General features: G+C 47.8%; 2 protein-coding genes across 2 annotated transcripts; one reads left to right on the plus strand and one right to left on the minus strand.

The window, feature by feature from the left end:
- Positions 1 to 2,753: 2,753 nt before the first annotated feature.
- Positions 2,754 to 7,046, plus strand: LOC136943859 (neuronal pentraxin-2-like). The gene is made up of 5 exons (XM_067237342.1): positions 2,754 to 3,449; positions 4,393 to 4,888; positions 5,026 to 5,279; positions 5,997 to 6,176; positions 6,652 to 7,046. The coding sequence occupies exons 1-5, from the start codon at positions 2,754 to 2,756 to the stop codon at positions 6,859 to 6,861; spliced, it is 1,836 nt and encodes a 611-aa protein (XP_067093443.1). The 3' UTR covers positions 6,862 to 7,046.
- Positions 7,047 to 11,758: 4,712 nt separating this feature from the next.
- LOC136943806 (cytohesin-2) lies at positions 11,759 to 18,685 on the minus strand. The gene is made up of 12 exons (XM_067237269.1): positions 18,555 to 18,685; positions 16,643 to 16,793; positions 16,254 to 16,320; positions 15,896 to 16,014; positions 15,723 to 15,803; positions 15,472 to 15,584; positions 15,191 to 15,339; positions 14,922 to 15,033; positions 13,815 to 13,891; positions 12,954 to 13,025; positions 12,310 to 12,464; positions 11,759 to 11,994 (listed from the first exon to the last, which is right to left on the minus strand). The coding sequence occupies exons 1-12, from the start codon at positions 18,619 to 18,621 to the stop codon at positions 11,907 to 11,909; spliced, it is 1,251 nt and encodes a 416-aa protein (XP_067093370.1). The 5' UTR covers positions 18,622 to 18,685; the 3' UTR covers positions 11,759 to 11,906.
- Positions 18,686 to 19,049: the final 364 nt, after the last annotated feature.

Genomic DNA, 19,049 nt, shown 5'->3' on the forward strand with positions numbered 1-19,049 from the left:
GTATATATATAGCTCATATAGACTATATCACTCGCTGCAAAAATCTATCTTTATTTAATTACATTTATTTGGTACAGTAGGGTCGACTGTAAAAAATAAAAAAATAAAAGGAGGGTGAGAAAGACAGTGAGAAAGAGAGAGAGAGAGGGGGAGAGAGAAAGGGGGGGAGAGAGAGGGGAGAGAGACGGGGAGAGAGAGGGAGGGAGAGGGGGGGAGAGAGAGGGGGGGAGAGAGAGAGGGGGGAGAGAGAGAGTAGGGCGAGAGAGGGAAAGAGAGGGGGGAGAGAGAGAGGGAGAGAGAGGGGGGGGAGAGAGAGAGGGGGGCGAGAGAGAGGGGGAGAGAGAGAGGGGGCGAGAGAGAGTGAAGGGGGGGAGAGAGAGAGAGGGAAATAGAGGGGGGGAGAGAGAGAGGGGGGCGAGAGAGAGAGAGGGGGGAGAGAGAGGGGGGCGAGAGAGAGAGAGAGGAGTTAAATCACTCCCCCTGGAGTAAATCTCCCACAATCTGATCAGTACCTGAGGGAGGGCTTACTAGAGTAACTGGCAGGAAGAGGAGCGACAGACTGACAGTCAGGTACGATACTGCTGTTTCTTGTGTTCACTTTAATCAACTTTAGCACTGAGATGAATCCATGATGTCCATGTTTGGTTGGATGTTAAACAGAGCTGTTAAACGGAGTATTAATAACCATGTATACTGTTCAGCAGATGCATGGTTAGTAAACACCATGTATTTGTGTGGTCTTCGACTGTGGTGTGTCTAACATACGTAGGTAACCATCCCTGCTGGATAGAAGTCTCGGTTCAGCTTTCCATTTTCCCTTATCAGTGGCTATAGGGTGAAGGATAAATGAGGTATTTCCTTGTTTGGATGGCCCTGTTGCTCAAAAGATCTGAGGCACATTCCTGCAGGGCGAAGAGTAGATTACCCTAGTGGGAAACTGCAGGAATCAAGGTTTTGTTGACGAGTCATCATAACAGGAATATTTCAGAGCCTTAGCTTTTTTTTTTAATCATTTGTTTTCTTCTGCAGTTTTTCTGCAGGACGTACATAATTTATGGAGTTCCTCAATGTTTATCTCTGGTTGAATTATTTTCATTTGTTTCAACAATTCAGTTTGATTTCGCAATTCAGTTTGATTTCAGTTGGACATTTTATTCACTTTGAATTCAGTACCTCGTCAGACCTAATGACAGCTGACGACATAGTACGACAATACTGTAGCACGTTACTGTCGTCATTGTGTGTGTTTTGTGCAAGTCGGCTCTTTGCTAAATCACTAATAGTGCTCGTCAGCTTTTAATTGGCCTCTAATCACAGGCTTTAATGCCAACTTTAGCCAGATGGTGTGGAAATGGTGAAGTAGAAACCAAGACGACCCCCCCCCCCACACTCCCCCCCCCACACTCCCCCCCCCCCCCCCCCCCCCCCCCAACACACACACACACACGTTCTTCTGTAAACCCTGTTGTTTCTGAGTTTGTTAAAATAATTCAATCAGGTTAATTGGGTGCTCTGTGGATAACTAATTTAGGACTGAGAGACACAAATGATTGGAGATTGGGTGTGACATGGGTCTGGCCCATCTGTCTCTCTGCTCTAAGCCCCGTGAATCAGAGGATCCGGTAAGAAACGGCTCCATCTCAGATAAGCTCAGACACAACGCATGCCTCAGACCTTGGAGTCTGTCTTAACAGATCCCAGTCTAGTCAATTAATGGAACACAATCTAAAATCCATGATAGGAATTGGTCATTTTGAGAAATGTATCCCAAAAAGTTTTAACCGTCTGAATATGTGCTTAAATTTACGACTGAATGGATGGTGATCCACTGTCTCTTTAAGTCTCGTGAGCACACACACACACACACACACACACACACCACTTTACAGCACACCACACTGTGGTTGGACCATGTCTGAAAGCATCAGGTGATCTACCCCACATCACGTCTCTGCCTGTGTTAGTTTACATTTACATTTAGTCATTTAGCAGACGCTCTTATCCAGAGCGACTTACAGTACAGTTACCGTCATCACTCAGTGATTGTAGCTGTTACTGTTGGAGACCAGAATACTCCAACGGCCTAACTTCGCCCAGTCCGGCATCTGAAACTCCCTTAACTAAAGCTTTAGCAAACTGGGAAGTTATGAAAGAGTTTCAGTTTGAGCTCATGCTGAGTTTTGGGATGTTTTTCTCCCTACAGCACCGTCCCACATTCATGACATCACGCCGTCTGTTCCCGGGCAATCCTACAATTAATCCCTAAAGCCTGTTAATGAACCAACCTTGACAGAAGAATAGGCACAAACACTGCCTGAGAACTACCTTAAGTAGTCCATAGTCCAATAATAATACATGTAGAAGACGCATGTTCAGCTGAAACATTCTGCTATGTCGTTCACAGGAGGATCCTTCTCTCCGAGACGGAAGCAGGAAATGACATCAGAGTAAACTCCACGACCCAAGTCTGAGCGAGATAACCAGTGGCAGGACGAACAGAGAGAGTCCGTTACCCAGGAGACACATCTACTTGGACGTGACAAGCTGTTGAGCAGGCCTGGTCTGAGCCCGACAACAGAGAAGCTTCCTTGAGAAGCTTTTAGGGACAGCTTGTCACAACACACCCAACACTCTCCATCCATGCTGCTACCACAAAAGAGGTAGACTTGCTCTTCATCCAGAGCTTTATATCCCGCTCATGTTGAGAAACGAAGTCTGACTCTTCATCGTTGAACCCCACACCTGGACCGAGGATGGGACACAGGTGGATTTCTCAGCCTTCGTTCCTGCCAACCCCCCCCCTTTTCATCCTCCTCGTCCTCTTCCTCCTCTCGTCTCCTGCGTTTGGCAGTGCCATGCCAGGGCCTGACTTCGACTACAGAACACATCCACGCTTCATCTGCACCCCCATCCCTGTGGATGCAGACCCTGCTTGCTTCCCCCCTGGGGGCCCAGCTATGGGGGCCTCTGGGGCTGGGGGCCCAGCTATGGGGGCCTCTGGGGCTGGGGGGCCAGGCCACCACGGGCCTCCAGGAGGAGCCCCTAACGGCTTTTGGGGCATGACGGAGGAGGCTAAGACCACCATATTACACCTCAGGGAGAGCCTGGTGCAGCAGAAGGAGACTATCTTGGAGCAGAGAGAGAGCATCAGGGAGCTGACAGCCAAGCTCTCTATGTGTGAGGGCTTCGGACGGGGCATGGGGGCCCAAGATGACCACCACGGAGACCCATCTCACCCCTCCCCGTCCTCCCACGGGCATGGGAGCCACAGCTCTCACGCCAGCAACGGGCACCGTGGAAACAGTAACCACGTAGCGGGGGGGCACCGTTCTAAAGGAGGGCACGGCAAAAAAAGAGGGAAGGACAAACTTGTAACACCAGGGGATATGACATCATCGCCGGAGCAGATGAGCCGGATGCTGCAGGCTCTGAAGGAGAGGCTGGAGAAGGTGAGAGACAAGCACACAAGACAGAGACAGAATGAGACAGAGATAAGGCAGACTAACACAATTCACAGAAGTTCACAAAGGTAGTGAGTATAGGATGAAAAGAAACAAACAAAAAAGACAGTTGACTTCCAGATAAGTCAAAGACAGAGAAGCTAACGAGATTTGGCCAACCTTGGCCGTAGTGTCAGTGGTGGGACAGTCACTGCCTGTCAGAGTCTGAAATCCACTGTCGATCGTACTTTGGTTCAATTTAGCTCCACTGGGTTGACTAGATTTGGCACGACAATCTTTATCTCAGTCCATTCCTCTCCTAATACAGACTATTCCCACATCTATTAGTTTCTATTATCAATCCATCTGTACCTGTCTTAGACTGTGAGGATGGACAGATGTCAGGCGCAGCGGGGGGAAACCCGAGATCAGCGTCAATTATCGTGATCTCCGCTGACGGCCTGATTATCAGGGCACGCCACCAGACAAGCCTGGATTACTGCAGACAGACAGACAGACACACACACACACAGGAAAACCTAAATAGTCCATCACATGTACCTGATGCAGAAACTGTCTGGCTAAATTGCTCACCAGTAGCAACCTTCACACCGTCCTGAGGTGTCTCCAGTGGAGCAGCTAACTTGGACTCTGTCCACCCCCCACATGACCTGTTAGCTTAGACTCACAGCTGTGTTCTGAGTTGACACTTAAGCAGCACATAGCGTGCGTGAGGGCCTGAGTGTTGACTAGGTCATGTGTGTGTGAGGGCCAGTGTGACTAGGTCATGTGTGTTGACTAGGTCATGTGTGTTGACCAGGTCATGTGTGTTGACCAGGTCATGTGTGCGTGAGGGCCTGAGTGTTGACTAGGTCATGTGTGAAGGGGACAGAGAGGGTGCCGGGGCGGTCGAGAGTTAAGGTGTGTGTTCATCTGCTCTCTCTCCTCTCAGCAGTCCAGGAACACGTCGTCCAGCACGTACTCCAGCTCTCTGAAGGAGCTTCTGCAGAGAAAGATCAACGCTCTGGAGCAGCAGATGCAACGCCACTCCACCGCCGCCCTCAGCAGCCCAGATCGCCACGACGACGACAGCCACGGCGACGATCACGATCGCCATGACGACGGGAACCCCGGCGACGGTCACCACGCCGACACCCACCCTGACGATGAGCACCACGACGATGACGAGAGTCACGACGACAGTCACCACGACGACAGACACCATGACGACAGTCACCGCGAAGACAACGGTCACGATGACAGCGATGAGGATGATGAGGATGATGAAGAAGATGAAGACGATGACGAGGCCGATGATGACAGTCACCACGACAACATCGCAGACAGCCATGGTTACCTTCCACAAACAGGCTATCACTCACAAGGCCCGAGGTCTGGGCTGCATTCCAACAAACTGGAGTCTGTCCTGAATCACCTGCATCACACAGGTACAACACTTAACTTTTCAATTTATTTGAGTCGTTCTGATAAATGGGCTAAACTGAGAGTCCAGCTGTAAGTCTGTTCCAACAGGGAAAAACCTTAACCTCTAACCCCTCACCCCTCACCCCTCTGACTCTCCCAGGTTCCAACAGGAAGAAACTCAAGAGCCCTGAAGCCTTCCAGATTGGCTTCCCCATGAGGACCAACTACATGTACGGGAAGGTGAAGAGGACCCTCCTCCATGAGATCTTTGCTCTCACCCTGTGCCTGTGGATCAAGGGGGGCGCGGGGCCTGGTCTGGGCACACCCTTCTCCTACTCTGTACCTGGACAGGCCAACGAGCTGGTGCTCATCGAGTGGGGCAACAATCCCATGGAGCTACTGGTGGATGATAAGGTGAGGAAGAAACAGACAGAGATAGAGGCCACACAAGCATCCTGAACTCTTCGAAAGCGGCCGACTTTGGCCAAGACGATACATTTGAAGGGCAGCAAGGCTTGAGAACCTCTGTGCTCTGAAGGGTGCTCATGGGTCAGTTTGGCACAAAGGTCTAACAGAAGGTGTGAAGTGTGTCAGTGTGCTGGACAACAGCTCCATGCTGATCCCCTCTGCTGAGCCCTGAGCTTCTGTCTAAGCTGCTCTTGTCCTGAGGCGTCACACCACATAAGGCGGATGAGCAGGGGGCGGGGCAGCCGACAGGGTTGGCCTTTTCTACTCCATCACGGACAGAAACACAGCAGCAATCATAGCTCTAATACGGAGCACTTTCTGTTCCTGTAACCCCCCCCCCAGTGTGTTCTGATTCTGCCTCTGCCAAGCAGCTGTAAAAAATAACATTCGTCGTGTTGAGACTGGGTTGTGTATCAGTAAACATTTACATTTAGTCATTTAGCAGACGCTCTTATCCAGAGCGACTTACAGTAAGTACAGGGACATTCCCCCGAGGCAAGCAGGGTGAAGTGCCTTGCCCAAGGACACAACGTCAGTTGGCATGACCGGGAATCGAACTGGCAACCTTCGGATTACTAGTCCGATTCCCTCACCGCTCAGCCACCTGACTCCCAGTAAAGTAGCTCAGAGTGTGACTGTGTCATCCCCCCTCTCCCCCTCCAGGCAGTGACCCTGCCCCTGTCCCTGAGCGATGGGAAGTGGCATCACGTGTGTGTGACGTGGACAACTAGGGATGGTCTTTGGGAGGCGTACCAGGACGGGGTGAAGAGGGGGTCTGGAGAGGACCTGTCGGCCTGGCACCCCATCAAGCCAGGGGGGGTGTTCATCCTGGGGCAGGAGCAGGTGAGACGGACGGGGTCTGAACCTTCTTTGGACTTCGAAATGAACCTTGTCTGCTTGTTGAACTTCATGGATTGGGAATAATAATTATTGGGGAAGACAGAGCTGTTTTGTAACTCTATAACCCTTGTGTTATCTTCGGGTCATTCTGACCCATCAGTCATTGTGACCCACCGTCGTATTGCGTCAAATTTACCTCCTACAAAAACTAAGTGAAGCATTTTCTTTTAACTGTCGGGCTGTCTCAGACCCCCCACATTGGAATGGTTAAAAGAAAATTATTTTTATTTGTTTTTGTATTGGGTAAAATTGGGTAAACACAACGATGGTTCGTTATGAACCTTTGGGTCATGTGACCCGAAGGCAGCACGAGGGTTAAAGTGTGTAAAGTCTGTAACAAAGACAATTATTGTTTGTACTTCAAAATCTAACGGAGAAATGGATATGTGACACTTAACTGTTGTTTGTTGCCATCCAGGACACTCTGGGCGGTCGATTTGACGCCACTCAGTCCTTCGTGGGGGAGATGTCCGACGTGCAGATGTGGTCTCACGTCCTAACGGCTCAGGACATCTACGGCCTGGCGTCCTGTGGGAGCCACCTCAGCGGAGACGTCTTCGCCTGGTCAGAGGCCATGGTGGAGCTACACGGAGGGGTCACCAAGTACCCCTTCAACCCCTGTCACTAAGGGCAACAACCCGTAACCAAGGGCAACACCCCTGGACGGGTGAAGGAGGACAAAGCACAGCCTTTTTTCGTGAATCACCACTTTGTGAATCGTCGTCCCAGACGCGTAGAAGGCTTCCGACAAGCCACAGGAACTATGTAGATTGGACTTTGTCTCCACTGAAGCCTGTGAACTAACAACTTGTCCTTAACACCCTGACCACTCCTCTTTGTAAACCTTGGAAACAATGCCTTCCTTTTAACCTGAAAGACTCGACCTAGAGACATTTTTATGGCATGTGATGTATGTGTGTGATGTTTGATTACGCATTACTGTTTTTGACTTTCTGTCTTAGATTAGAAGTAGAACTCCAAATGTCACAGAACAGAGGTGGTATAAGGAAGATAAAACATGTTGTTAAACTGCTGATTGGTGTGAATAACAGGCCTCAAAAACCTAATTTAGCAGGTCTGTAAATGTTACAAAGGTGGTGACTTAAGTGGGTAGGTTTGTATCGGATAAGAGGTAGATTTTGTCTAGAGTGATCATTGGATTCTGAAAGAACATCCTTTGAAACATACAGCTACTAAACCAAAGAAAACGTTACAGCAATTTTGTTTTGTTCTTTTGTGTCTTTTTTGTTCTTTTCTATTTTTTTGTAAGTAAACTGTTTTCTTTTCTTTTTTTTTGTAAGTAAACTGTATTTTGACTATTTTGAGGGACTGACAGAAGCCAGCCGACTGCATGCATTAGTAGTCTCTCTCTTTATTTAGCAGTACATTCTCTCTTGAAATCGATTTAATACATCTGACATATTACAAAGTAAAATTTAAAAATGCACTATATTGAAGCAAGTTCTATTAAATTAGCAGGATGTTAAGATGTGAGGGTTACATTTAGTTTTTAAAATAATTACTTCTCTTTGTAATGTAGGCCTGTAAATTCAGCTGAGATACCCATAGACATGTACTCCACCTCATACTCCAACCTTGTACTGAAAATACTTGAAAAACATTTTGACATGGTTTGTCAATAAATATTTTGTATAACTAACTGCGGTTTGAGCAGTGTTTTTTTGGACACGATAACAATGAAATAATCTGTTTCACACAGAGCCCAGAGAGTGAAAATGGGTATTCATTTCAGTGAGTATGACTATAGTTTCAATGATCTGGCTTTGAGAAATTAGTTTCTGATGTTTTATCACGTATTAAAGTGTTAAAACAACAATCATAAACAAAATCTTTTGCAAAACACTTAAACCATAACTTATTCACTCATATTTTGTAGGTCTAAGCTTTCAAGTGAATAGAATCATTGAGCTGGTTACTGGTGAACACTAGGTAGGACTAGATCTGAAGTTAACCCTTGTGCTGCCTTCGGGTCACATGACCCAAAGGTTCACAACGAACCAACGTTGTGTTTACCCAATTTTACCCAAAAACAAATAAATAGCATTTTCTTTTAACCTTCGCAATGTGGGGGGGGTGAGACAGCCAACAGACAGTTAAAAGAAAATTCCTCACTTTGTTTTTGTATGTGGTAAAGTTGTTGCAATACGACGGTGGGTCAGAATGACTGATGGGTCAGAATGACTGATGGGTCAGAATGACTGATGGGTCAGAATGACTGATGGGTCACAATGACACGAAGACAACCCAAGGGTTAAGCTGGAGACCCATTCACCTGTACAGTCAAGATCCACTTACAGCCATCTGACCTAGCTACAGAGGATGTCTGTCACACGCGAGCACACACACACAACATGCTGCTTAGATGTGAAGCCAGAAAACACCTTTAAGACTAAAGCTCTTGACCCTCTCCTCCTCCTTAAACCACACACACCACACCACACACACACCCACACCACACCACACACAGCCTTTCTGCTCCACCATGCAGCACAGAGTAACACAGCATGCAAAAACACAGCACACAGTATCACAGCATGCAGAAACACAGCCCGACACCAAAAGGACGCAGCTCCTTGTGAATTCACTCCACTCAGAACAAAAATGTACTCAGTTCACTTTTTATTGTTTCACAAGTTAACTGGCATCAGTGTACCGTGGTTGTTTTGCTACATTTAGCATAGATGACATATCCATCTTTACCTTACTGTAAATCAAATAAATAAATACAAAATAAGACAGTAATCCTGGATTAGGAGGTGGTAGGGTACTGGTGGTTATATCAGGCTTGACATCGGGCTAGCCAGAGTAGAGTTGTGGAGGCAGGTGTAAAGGCCTAACCATACGTCCTGGATACTCGAGTTTGTGTCAAGCAGAGGTCAGGTTTAACATCACAAGTGTGTTTTGGCAACTTTGCACTTCAAGAATATCCAGATGCCGTTGCACCAGGCCGTGAATGGTTGGTGTTGTGGAGCTCAGACTCCACTGTGGGTTTAAGACCGGGACACTCAGCCCGACCTGGACACTGATATCGTCCCTCGATAGTCAAGGTTACGGTCAGGGTCATCTGACAACAAGTACCCTTAGAACAGTGGAAGGCTTGTTTCAACAGTGAGCTTTTCAGACGCTTTTAAAAAACATGATGAATTTGTGTGAATGAGGGGATACTAAACACCTCAATACAACGTGTCATATCCTCCCATGTGTAGCTACATCAAGCAGTCATTTTTCTGGACACACCAAAACCAATGTGATTGTACAGTACTGCAACAATCACCACTAGAGGGTACTGGAGATGGTTAATCAAGCCAATCTACAAGAACAGCACTTGGAAAGCCTGTCAAATGCTCAACTGTATAAAGTGCAATAGACAATAATTCTTGCGCTGCATTTCCCTTAGTAACATTTCTAGTAACAAACTAATGCAAATCATCAAATATCCAGGGGCATGTCAGACTAAATCATGTCAGACTAAATGTATAATTGACACATCCTTTACATTGTTATTAATTCAGCGCAACTTAATATTTCATACTCAACAATTATATAATACTTGAAATATTTATTAGTGTTCCTTGTTTTGCTGGGGGGTTTTTTACCGCTAGGAGAAAATTTGAACGGGAATTCAGCTGTGGCACACCAGAGCCTCTCATGCCCTCTCTATTCAGCAATACACTCTGCTTCCAGTATAGATCAGAGTGGTTTAGTGTGTCTGCAACATGGTAAACACCATCTAGAGTTCACTTCCCTGTGCTGCCAAGTGAAGGGAGCTACTCTGACAAGAGAGCCACAGCGTCTGCAGGCCAGGTTCATACCCGCTCTAACCAGACCCAAGATCAGAATGGAATCATATTTGACCCTCACCACTAACAAATGTTTTTTGTCGCAATATTTTCAAATCTAGAGCTGACCCTCTAGTTGGCCAACAGGCAACACTAACCGTGCTTCTGACAGCCAGCAGTACAAGGAGTCTGGTCCATGTGAACGTAAGAACACACATCTGTTCATATCCACATGCAGTTCTACAGTAGCTTGTACAAAATGATATCCAAAAAAAACGAAAAAAAAAAAGAAAAAAAAAACGAACAATAAATTAAAGCATTTCTATGTGTGTTGTAAACAAATATACTAACATGTATTTACAAACAAAAAAAATATACATTGTAATAAGCTGCCGTTGTAACTTTTTCTCAAAACCCACTATAGTGTACGATATAGACCTGGGTTTAACAGTTAACTGTCTGTACAAGGGAGAGGAGCTGGTGAGGAAATGTCACTGATCATCGTCTGTCTCATGTCTCACTCATAAGCTTTAGGTCCAAATTCACTTGAGGCGTTGTGTCGTTACATCGACACGGGAAAGGCATCACTACAAGCCGACATCCTGCTTTTGAGACATAAGGAGACATATCTCTGCCAATATGTGTGCAAACTCAGCTGTATCCAGGAGAAGACAGCCTACTTCTGAGGTTACAGATATGATCTGTCGACTCAGATATGATCTGTCGACTCAGATATGATCTGTCGACTCAGATATGATCTGTCGACTCAGATATGATCTGTCTTCACTGCTGCTGGCGGAGCTGGAAGGAGACGGAACCGTCGACAGGAACAGTGACCAGTGACAATTTCCTTCCAGAGATGCTACGGTGTTAAAGCATGAGTTTGATAATGCCGATACAGACATAATAATCAGGCCGTGAGAGGGCAGTGGAAAGCCAGGAGCGCGTCTCAATACTTCATAGGAGCTTCCTCTGCATGCAGGCTAACCATGAACCCCTACTACAGTCATATCTATGAACTACACTGTTTAGTATGCTAGTACCGTTGAACGCTTGCCCAATATTGAATGTGTATCTACTCTGGAGTAAAACACAAAAGGACAGGCATAAATAAAAGGAGGCCACCGTAGCCTATTGAGACGCCACCCGCGATAGTGATGGAAGGTGGTGGTTGAGGGGCGTTCGGACCCGCTCACTGACCCCCTCACTACCCTGAATAAGACGAGTTTCACAGTTCACTTCAATGGCAAAGGAAGAGGGGGGACTGTGGGGATGGGTTTGAGTGAGTGCACTGGTGTAGTGTGTGGGGGTTTAGTGTACACTTGGGAGAAGTGATGTAATGGACAAAACAGTGCTGTTGAAGCAGTCAGTCAGTCTGTATGGATGAGTTGTAAACTCTCAATGTGCCTTGGAAAGTTTCCTAAACAGGATAGCAAGGGGTCCTCTCGTTAGAGAGAAAGAGGGGGTGAGGGGGTCTAGGAAGAAGAGAAGAACCAAAGGCTGGTGCCCCACACTGGAATGAGAGATGGGGAGTGGGGGAGAAAGAGAGGGGGGCGGGGGAGAAGAGGTAACAGTAGAAAGAGAGCGGGGCGGGGGAGAAGAGGTAACAGTAGAAAGAGAGCGGGGCGGGGGAGGAGAGGCAACAGTAGAAAGAGAGCGGGGCGGGGGAGGAGAGGCAACAGTAGAAAGAGAGGGGGGCGGAGGAGGAGAGGCAACAGTAGAAAGAGAGGGGGGCGGGGGAGGAGAGGTAACAGTAGAAAGAGAGGGGGGCGGGGGAGGAGAGGCAACAGTAGAAAGAGAGGGGGGCGGGGGAGGAGAGGCAACAGTAGAAAGAGAGGGGGGCGGGGGAGGAGAGGCAACAGTAGAAGGCGATCTACGGTTGCTCCTCCTTCTTCTTGAGGGAAATGCGCTTCTTCCTGGCAGCGAGCATCTCATAGAAGGGGTCCACGCTGACCGCAGAGCTGCGATGGAGAGGGGGGGTCAATACATGTTACATTCATGCAACTACTTACAACTGCTGAACGCCTTCCCTCAACACCCTCCCTCCCCTCCTCACTTGATGCTGTGTACCCCTCCCCCCTCCCCTCCCCTCCCCTCTCCAGTCCTCACTTGATGCTGTGGATCCACCCCCCTCTCCCCCCTCTCCTCCTCACTTGATGCTGTGTACCCATCCCCCCTCCCCTCCCCTCTCCAGTCCTCACTTGATGCTGTGGATCCACCCCCCTCTCCCCCCTCTCCTCCTCACTTGATGCTGTGTACCCCTCCCCCCTCCTCACTTGATGCTGTGGATCCACTCGTCCTTCTCCTCCGGCGTGGGAGCAGAGATGCGGTACACATTGTGGTTTCCCTCCACCACCCTCCCGTCTGCCTCCGTCTTACACGCCTTGATCAGCTGGCCGCGGTTGTTAGGAATGTAGAGCTCGAAGCAGTTCTGTGGTGGGGGGGGGGGGGGGGGTTGGAGGAGGGAGGTTAGAGTTGGAGCAAAGGTACAACAGTGTCGACCAACATGGGCTTGTGAGAAGGGACGTGACTCCCCATAGATATATATAAAGACTAGATGTCTTACGCGGAGTCTAGAACGTCTGCACATGGCGGCCATCTTGCTACAGTCAACTCGCTCACCCATAACATTGAGCAAGTTATGGTCATTTAAAAAGTACATGTAGCACCAACACAATGTTATGGGTGAGCGGGTTGACTGTCGCAAGATGGCCGCCACGTGCGGACGTTTGACTCCGTTGTCCGGCAACGCGGACGAGACCTCTACCCTTTCTATATATCTATGAGACTCCCTGTGAGTTCATCTAAGCGAGCAGATTCTCATATACTGGAAATCAGCATCCACGTATGGATTTTAAAAACATTCTGTGTGGGATCCATGCTCCAGAACGTTCTCAGAGCAGGTGGATGTGGGACTTACAGGTTTCCTGGGGTCTTCCACCTCTCGTATACTGAGGTTCTCCAGTGGGATGATCCCTCTGGGCTCCTTGTCCTGAAAACACACACACATTACACACACACACACATTACACACTCACACTCTACACAAACATTACACACTCACAACTTTACACTATCTACACACACACACACACATTACACTCACACTCTACACACACTCACAACTTTACACTATCTACACACACACACACTCACATTACACACTCACAACTTTACACTATCTACACACACACACACACACACTCACATTACACACTCACACTCACCACAAACATTACACACTCACAACTTTACACTATCTACACACACACACACACTCACATTACACAGTCACACTCTACACAAACATTACACACTCACAACTTTACACTATCTACACACACACACACTCACATTACACACTCACACTCTACACAAACATTACACACTCACAACTTTACACTATCTACACACACACACACACTCACATTACACAGTCACACTCTACACAAACATTACACACTCACAACTTTACACTATCTACACACACACACACACTCACATTACACACTCACACTCTACACAAACATTACACACTCACACTCTACACAAACATTACACACTCACAACTTTACACTATCTACACACACACACACACACACTCACATTACACACTCACACACACTGGTGTGCAAAACCTGCTGGGATGTCCCGTTCACTCCAGCATAAACAAATGATCCCACATCTTGAGGACTGCCACATACATACAAAACACTGGTGAGGAGCATTAGTGTGGAAACGTCTTAAGCTTAGGGCCCGCGGTCTGAACCCTAACACTCACTGTGGTGTACTCAAAGTAGTAGAGGCAGTTGTCTGTGAGGATGAACCACCTTCGCTTCCAGGTCTTGACACGGCCTCCTGTCGTGAACAAACATCCACACAAGAACACCCGCGTCAGGGACGAGCGAGGATCAGCTAAGCAGGAAGATGACTGAAGAGAGAGGAGCGGGGAACATGCTGGGTCGTACACAGTCCTACGGGTGTCTCTCTGACATACATACATACATACATACATACATACCTCCTGAGAAACAAGCAGGCAGCAGCAGAGTGGAAATCGCAGGGAGGAAGCAGAGACAACGACGGCCCGGGGGAACCAGAGGAGGAGAGAGGAGGGAGGGAACGGGTAGGAAAGAAGAGAGAGAGACAGAGAGAGAGGGAGATAGAGACACAGAGAGAGAGGGAGAGAGAGACACAGAGAGAGAGAGGGAGATAGAGACACAGAGAGAGAGGGAGATAGAGACACAAAGAGAGACACAGAGAGAGGGAGAGAGAGGGAGAGAGACACAGACAGAGACACAGAGAGAGACACAGAGAGAGAGGGCGAGAGAGGGCAAGAGAGACACAGAAACACAAATAGAGACACAGAGATAGAGGGAGAGAGAGAGGGGGAAGGAGAAGATATTAGTGACACACAGATCCCAGACCCTGCCATGCAAGAGGTCAGACTGCTGTGGCGCAGGACAGCGACCCGCCACAAGGGGGCGGCAGACCAACACGTCTGAGTCACGTGTGGCCCGAGCACCACGACACACTGACAAAGCCCGAGGGAGCAAAGCAAGGCAGACAAATGTGCAGCATTTGTCTGCCTTGCAGGACTCCCTGCGCAGTCTGTTGCCAGTGTGTGACGCTGCTTACTGTAAACCTCCGAGAGAGAAGGAGGGCAGGCTGGCACACAGGTTTACAAGAGGACACAGCACAGAGGTGAACATACATATGATTACAGGAAAAAGCCTTGATGTTTCTTAAATTGAGAAGATACACCTTTCTACAACCTTAACATCAAACATTTTCAGTCAGTATTAGTGTTGGGTCGAAGCAGGCTGGTGGGCTGAGGTGAGCAGCAGTACCCCTAGCCCACCACCAGGTGCCGCCACTGCCGCCGTACCCAGTTTGAGCAGCCAGCCCTCTCTGTCGGGGTTGAAGAAGGTGTGCGTCAGGTCATTGCCGTCGTCCTCGGGGATCTTGAAGGGCTCGTTCTTGATGCTGTCATACAGGTTCTGGGGAAGAGACAGCAACCACAAACAGGCTTGAAGAGGAAAGCAAAAGGGGGTTTTACAGTAATCATTTTGCAGATGGTAACATGCACACACAAACTCTCAGAAACACACACACACACAGTCTCACAGAAACACACACACACACACACACACTGACCCTTAGCAGGTCCTCTGGCAGGTCTCCCCCCTCGTTGATGCCTCTGTTCATGGAGATGAAGCGGTCCACCGCAGGCTTGTCCCTGACGTTGGGGTTGTGCAGGCTGGTGTTCAGCATGATGATGGCGAACGACAGCACATAGCAGGTGTCTGCAGGAACAGGCCACACACAGATTCATACCTGCTGGGTTTCAAAGTGTGTTTCTGTGTGTGTGTGTGTGTGTGTGTGTGTGTGTGTGTGTGTGTGTGTGTGTGTGTGTAGTGGATTGTGCCTGTGTGTACCGGTGCTCTGGAACACCCCAGGGTTGCAGTGACAGTAGCGCTGGGCGAAGGCCTCCATCATGCGGTCAATCTTCTGAGCTTCTCCGGGCAAACGAAAGCTCCACAGGAACTGCCTGCAGCGAGAGGGAGGGAGGGAGGGCGGGCGGGAGGCAGCGAGAGAGGGAGGGAGGGAGGGTTAGTACATGTTTGTGAACACAGAGCTGAAGTAGTGTGGACCGAGGGCAACATCTGCATCGAAGGCTTCAGCTTACCTGAGGGCTTGGACCAAGTTGAGGTCAGTGAACTCGTGAAGGTCCACAAACGCCTGCAAAACCTTGAGGTTGAAGTCATCCCTAGAGAGGAAGAGGAGGAGAGGTGGAGAGAAGCAGAGTGAGACGAGGGGGGGAGGAGTATAAAGAGAGAGAAAGAGAAATGGAACAAGTACCTCTCTCCTAGGTAATCTCCAATGGCCGTCTTGTTGAGGCCTTCTCCTTTGTAGAGGAACTGGGCTATGTCCTCCTGAGTGTGTCGAAGCAGCTCGTTGTCCACCAGGAACACAATGCCCTGAACACACACACACACACACACACGCTCAAACACAATGCCCTGAACACACACACACACACACACGCTCAAACACATCTGCCCTGAACAAATACACACACGCCCAAACACAATGCCCTGAACACACACACAAACACGCTCAAACACATCTGCCCTGAACACACACAAACACGCTCAAACACATCTGCGCACACACTAAGAAAGAAGGCTTGTGCTTCTGACTCAGGTCCGCTTCCTACCTTCTTAGGATCCATGTTGAACTTCTTCCTGCCCATGGCCACATGCCGACTCTTCTGCAGGGTTTTACTATGAAAACAAGACGAGGGGAAAGTTACCACACATGCACATGTGCAATTCAGTTATTACCAATAAAACAGTACCAATAAACGTACCACAGGAACCTTTTGTGTGTGTGTTTGTTAGTGTTTTGCACGGTACTGGTACCGTTCTGAGGTACTAAATGTGAACGTATGAAGATGCCTCAGTCTGTCTCCACATGCAGTGCTACAGTCGCTTGTACAAAATAATCATCCCACAATACAAAAAATCAACAATAAAATGAATACACGATATACATGATACCAAAATGATGGCATTGTGACAACTACACTAATGCAGTCCGACTCACCTGCCCTCGGTGCTGGTCTCCAGCCCCTCCACCTCCAGGAGGGCCTCTCGGAGCTCATCCCGGAGCCTCTGGATCTCCTGCAGCAGGGCACCCTTCCTGCGACGGATGTCTTCCAGCTCACAGCGCTCCTCTGGGCTCAGGTCCACTGGGACTGCAGGGGGGGAAAGACAGGCTCATCAGTGGCGCTGCTAGACAGACCCCATTAGGGGAAGTTTCCCTGAAGCAAGTTGGGGTGGTCGTCGTCAGTGGCTCTGATGCCGGACTGTCCCAATTAAATATGATGGAGAGAGGAAGGGGGAGAGGGTGGGAGGTACGGGCTGGGCTGGCATGAGGAGGGGGAGGTACGGGCTGGGCTGGCGTGAGTAATTGGGATGCATGGATTCTGAATATGTAAAAGAGAACATAAAATGTGCAGAGGGAAAAAAAAATTAGAGAAGAGGAGCTTTGTGCGTTTGAAAGATTGCTCTTGATATTTAGGTTGCTAAATTTAGCACAGAGACAAAAGTCTCTCCCCCTCTACAACACCGATTCATCTCATCAATGTATGGTGCATCGAAGTACCAATTACAACTCCTAAATGGCCATTTGGGTTAGATCCAGTTCCAGGCTCGATTCGCTGGTCTGTACCTAATACATGCATCTGGCATGTGTGCTCAAACTCAACTAAAGTGGCCAGTCAGTGGCTATATGAGGTGTTGTTGCTTTGCATATTTACTGGAGCATGCAGCATGTTCACTGACAAAGTTTAGTGGTGGCACTTCTAAAAACTGGTCTAACAGGCCACCCCATGTGTGCCCATGAAACCATAAGATAAAAGATAGCTGAGAGGATAAACAAGTTTAAAATCCATCAACCAGAACGATCTTAAGCTTCAGGGCACTCTTGAAACATTCCGAGAACAGTTGACATTCTAAGACAGCGAGGAGCTCTGAGATCACTGTACTGGAGGAAGTTTGTGTATGGTGTGGTTCAGCGTTGATGTACAGACGGACTATGCAAATGCATTCTTAAACAGAGAACTAAAACCCATAAGGAGTCATCATCATCATCATCTGTACAATCAATGACAATGTTATACTTGGCTAGGAAGTACCTTTTGTCAGACATCCAAAGGCAGATCGGCTATATTCATAACAGAATTGTAGACATACAGAATAAAGGCTACACAAATGCTTAACTGTTCAGGTTGCAAATCATGCAAATTATATTTCCCGGTAAGTGTTCCGCTTGTCACACAACACCGGGCCCTGCAGAACCGGGTTGACATGTTTAATTTACCAAATGTCAGACACACTTCTAAAAAACTAAAACCCTGCTTAGTGCTGCAATGATTTTAATAAATTAGTACTACTACAAATGTATGGGGGTCAGGAGCTGGGAGGTTAGTTAGCTTTATAAAAACAATCATGAGCTGGGTCTCTAACAGTCGACATAAACATAATAATACATAGCTGGGTGAACTGTAGACTAGGACAAATACAATATTCGATGGTCATCTGCTAGATAGCAATTAGTACTATTAGATGGTTAGTAGACAGTACTAGCTAGTTAGCTAGAATTAGTAAACAATGGATTGAGTAGCTAGCCGCTAAGTCGTGAGCAACTAGCTAGCCATCTAACGCTTTTCCCAACGTCGTTCTGAATACATGTTGGCAGATTCCATTTACGGCGAAGTATCTAGCTAGAGCTAACTATGTGGTCCTTGGTGATCTAACGACGGCAGGTAAGGTAGCGGTAGCTTGGAAGGATGTTAACGCCTTAACGGACAACCTGCATGATAGCTTACTAGTACAGGCTAGACAGAGCTAGCCCTGGCCAGGTAACAACATACATCTAGCTACACAGACGACATCATTAGTGTCCAACAACGAGCCAGCTAGCTAACATTAGCTGGCTAGCTAGAAATACTTACTGTAGTCCAGGTCATCCATTTTTGGCGCTTTGCTTTTAGGCATAAATATTTCAGAGTCGACTGTCATTCAATAACCGAAAATATAATGGATATATATGGAAATATATCCTCAAAATTAAAAGGAAATAAATAAATAAACAGCCTGCGTTCCGAAACCTGAGGCACAGACAAAGGGGGTGGTAGTACAGGAAGTGACGCAGCTTTCAAGATAATCGTGCAAAAAACCTCCTCGGAATAGTTGGGCGTGTCTCTCACAATCAATGCTGTTTACTCGGCACTGCATAGTCATTGAGACATTAGAAGCAGGGGATCTCAAGTCTCACGCATTTCATCCATTTCACACACTGTCGCTCAAAACCTTGTATTTCACACGCATTTCGACCATTTCTCACGCTGAGAAGTAAGGGATAACTTGTCCCACTATATACAATTAATGGCATACTGAGGGAAGATGTATGCGGAGTTGATAGTTGTCTCGAGTTGTACCGATCAGAA

The sequence above is a fragment of the Osmerus mordax genome, chromosome 6 (assembly GCF_038355195.1).
Source record: "Osmerus mordax isolate fOsmMor3 chromosome 6, fOsmMor3.pri, whole genome shotgun sequence".
Lineage (NCBI taxonomy): Eukaryota > Metazoa > Chordata > Actinopteri > Osmeriformes > Osmeridae > Osmerus > Osmerus mordax.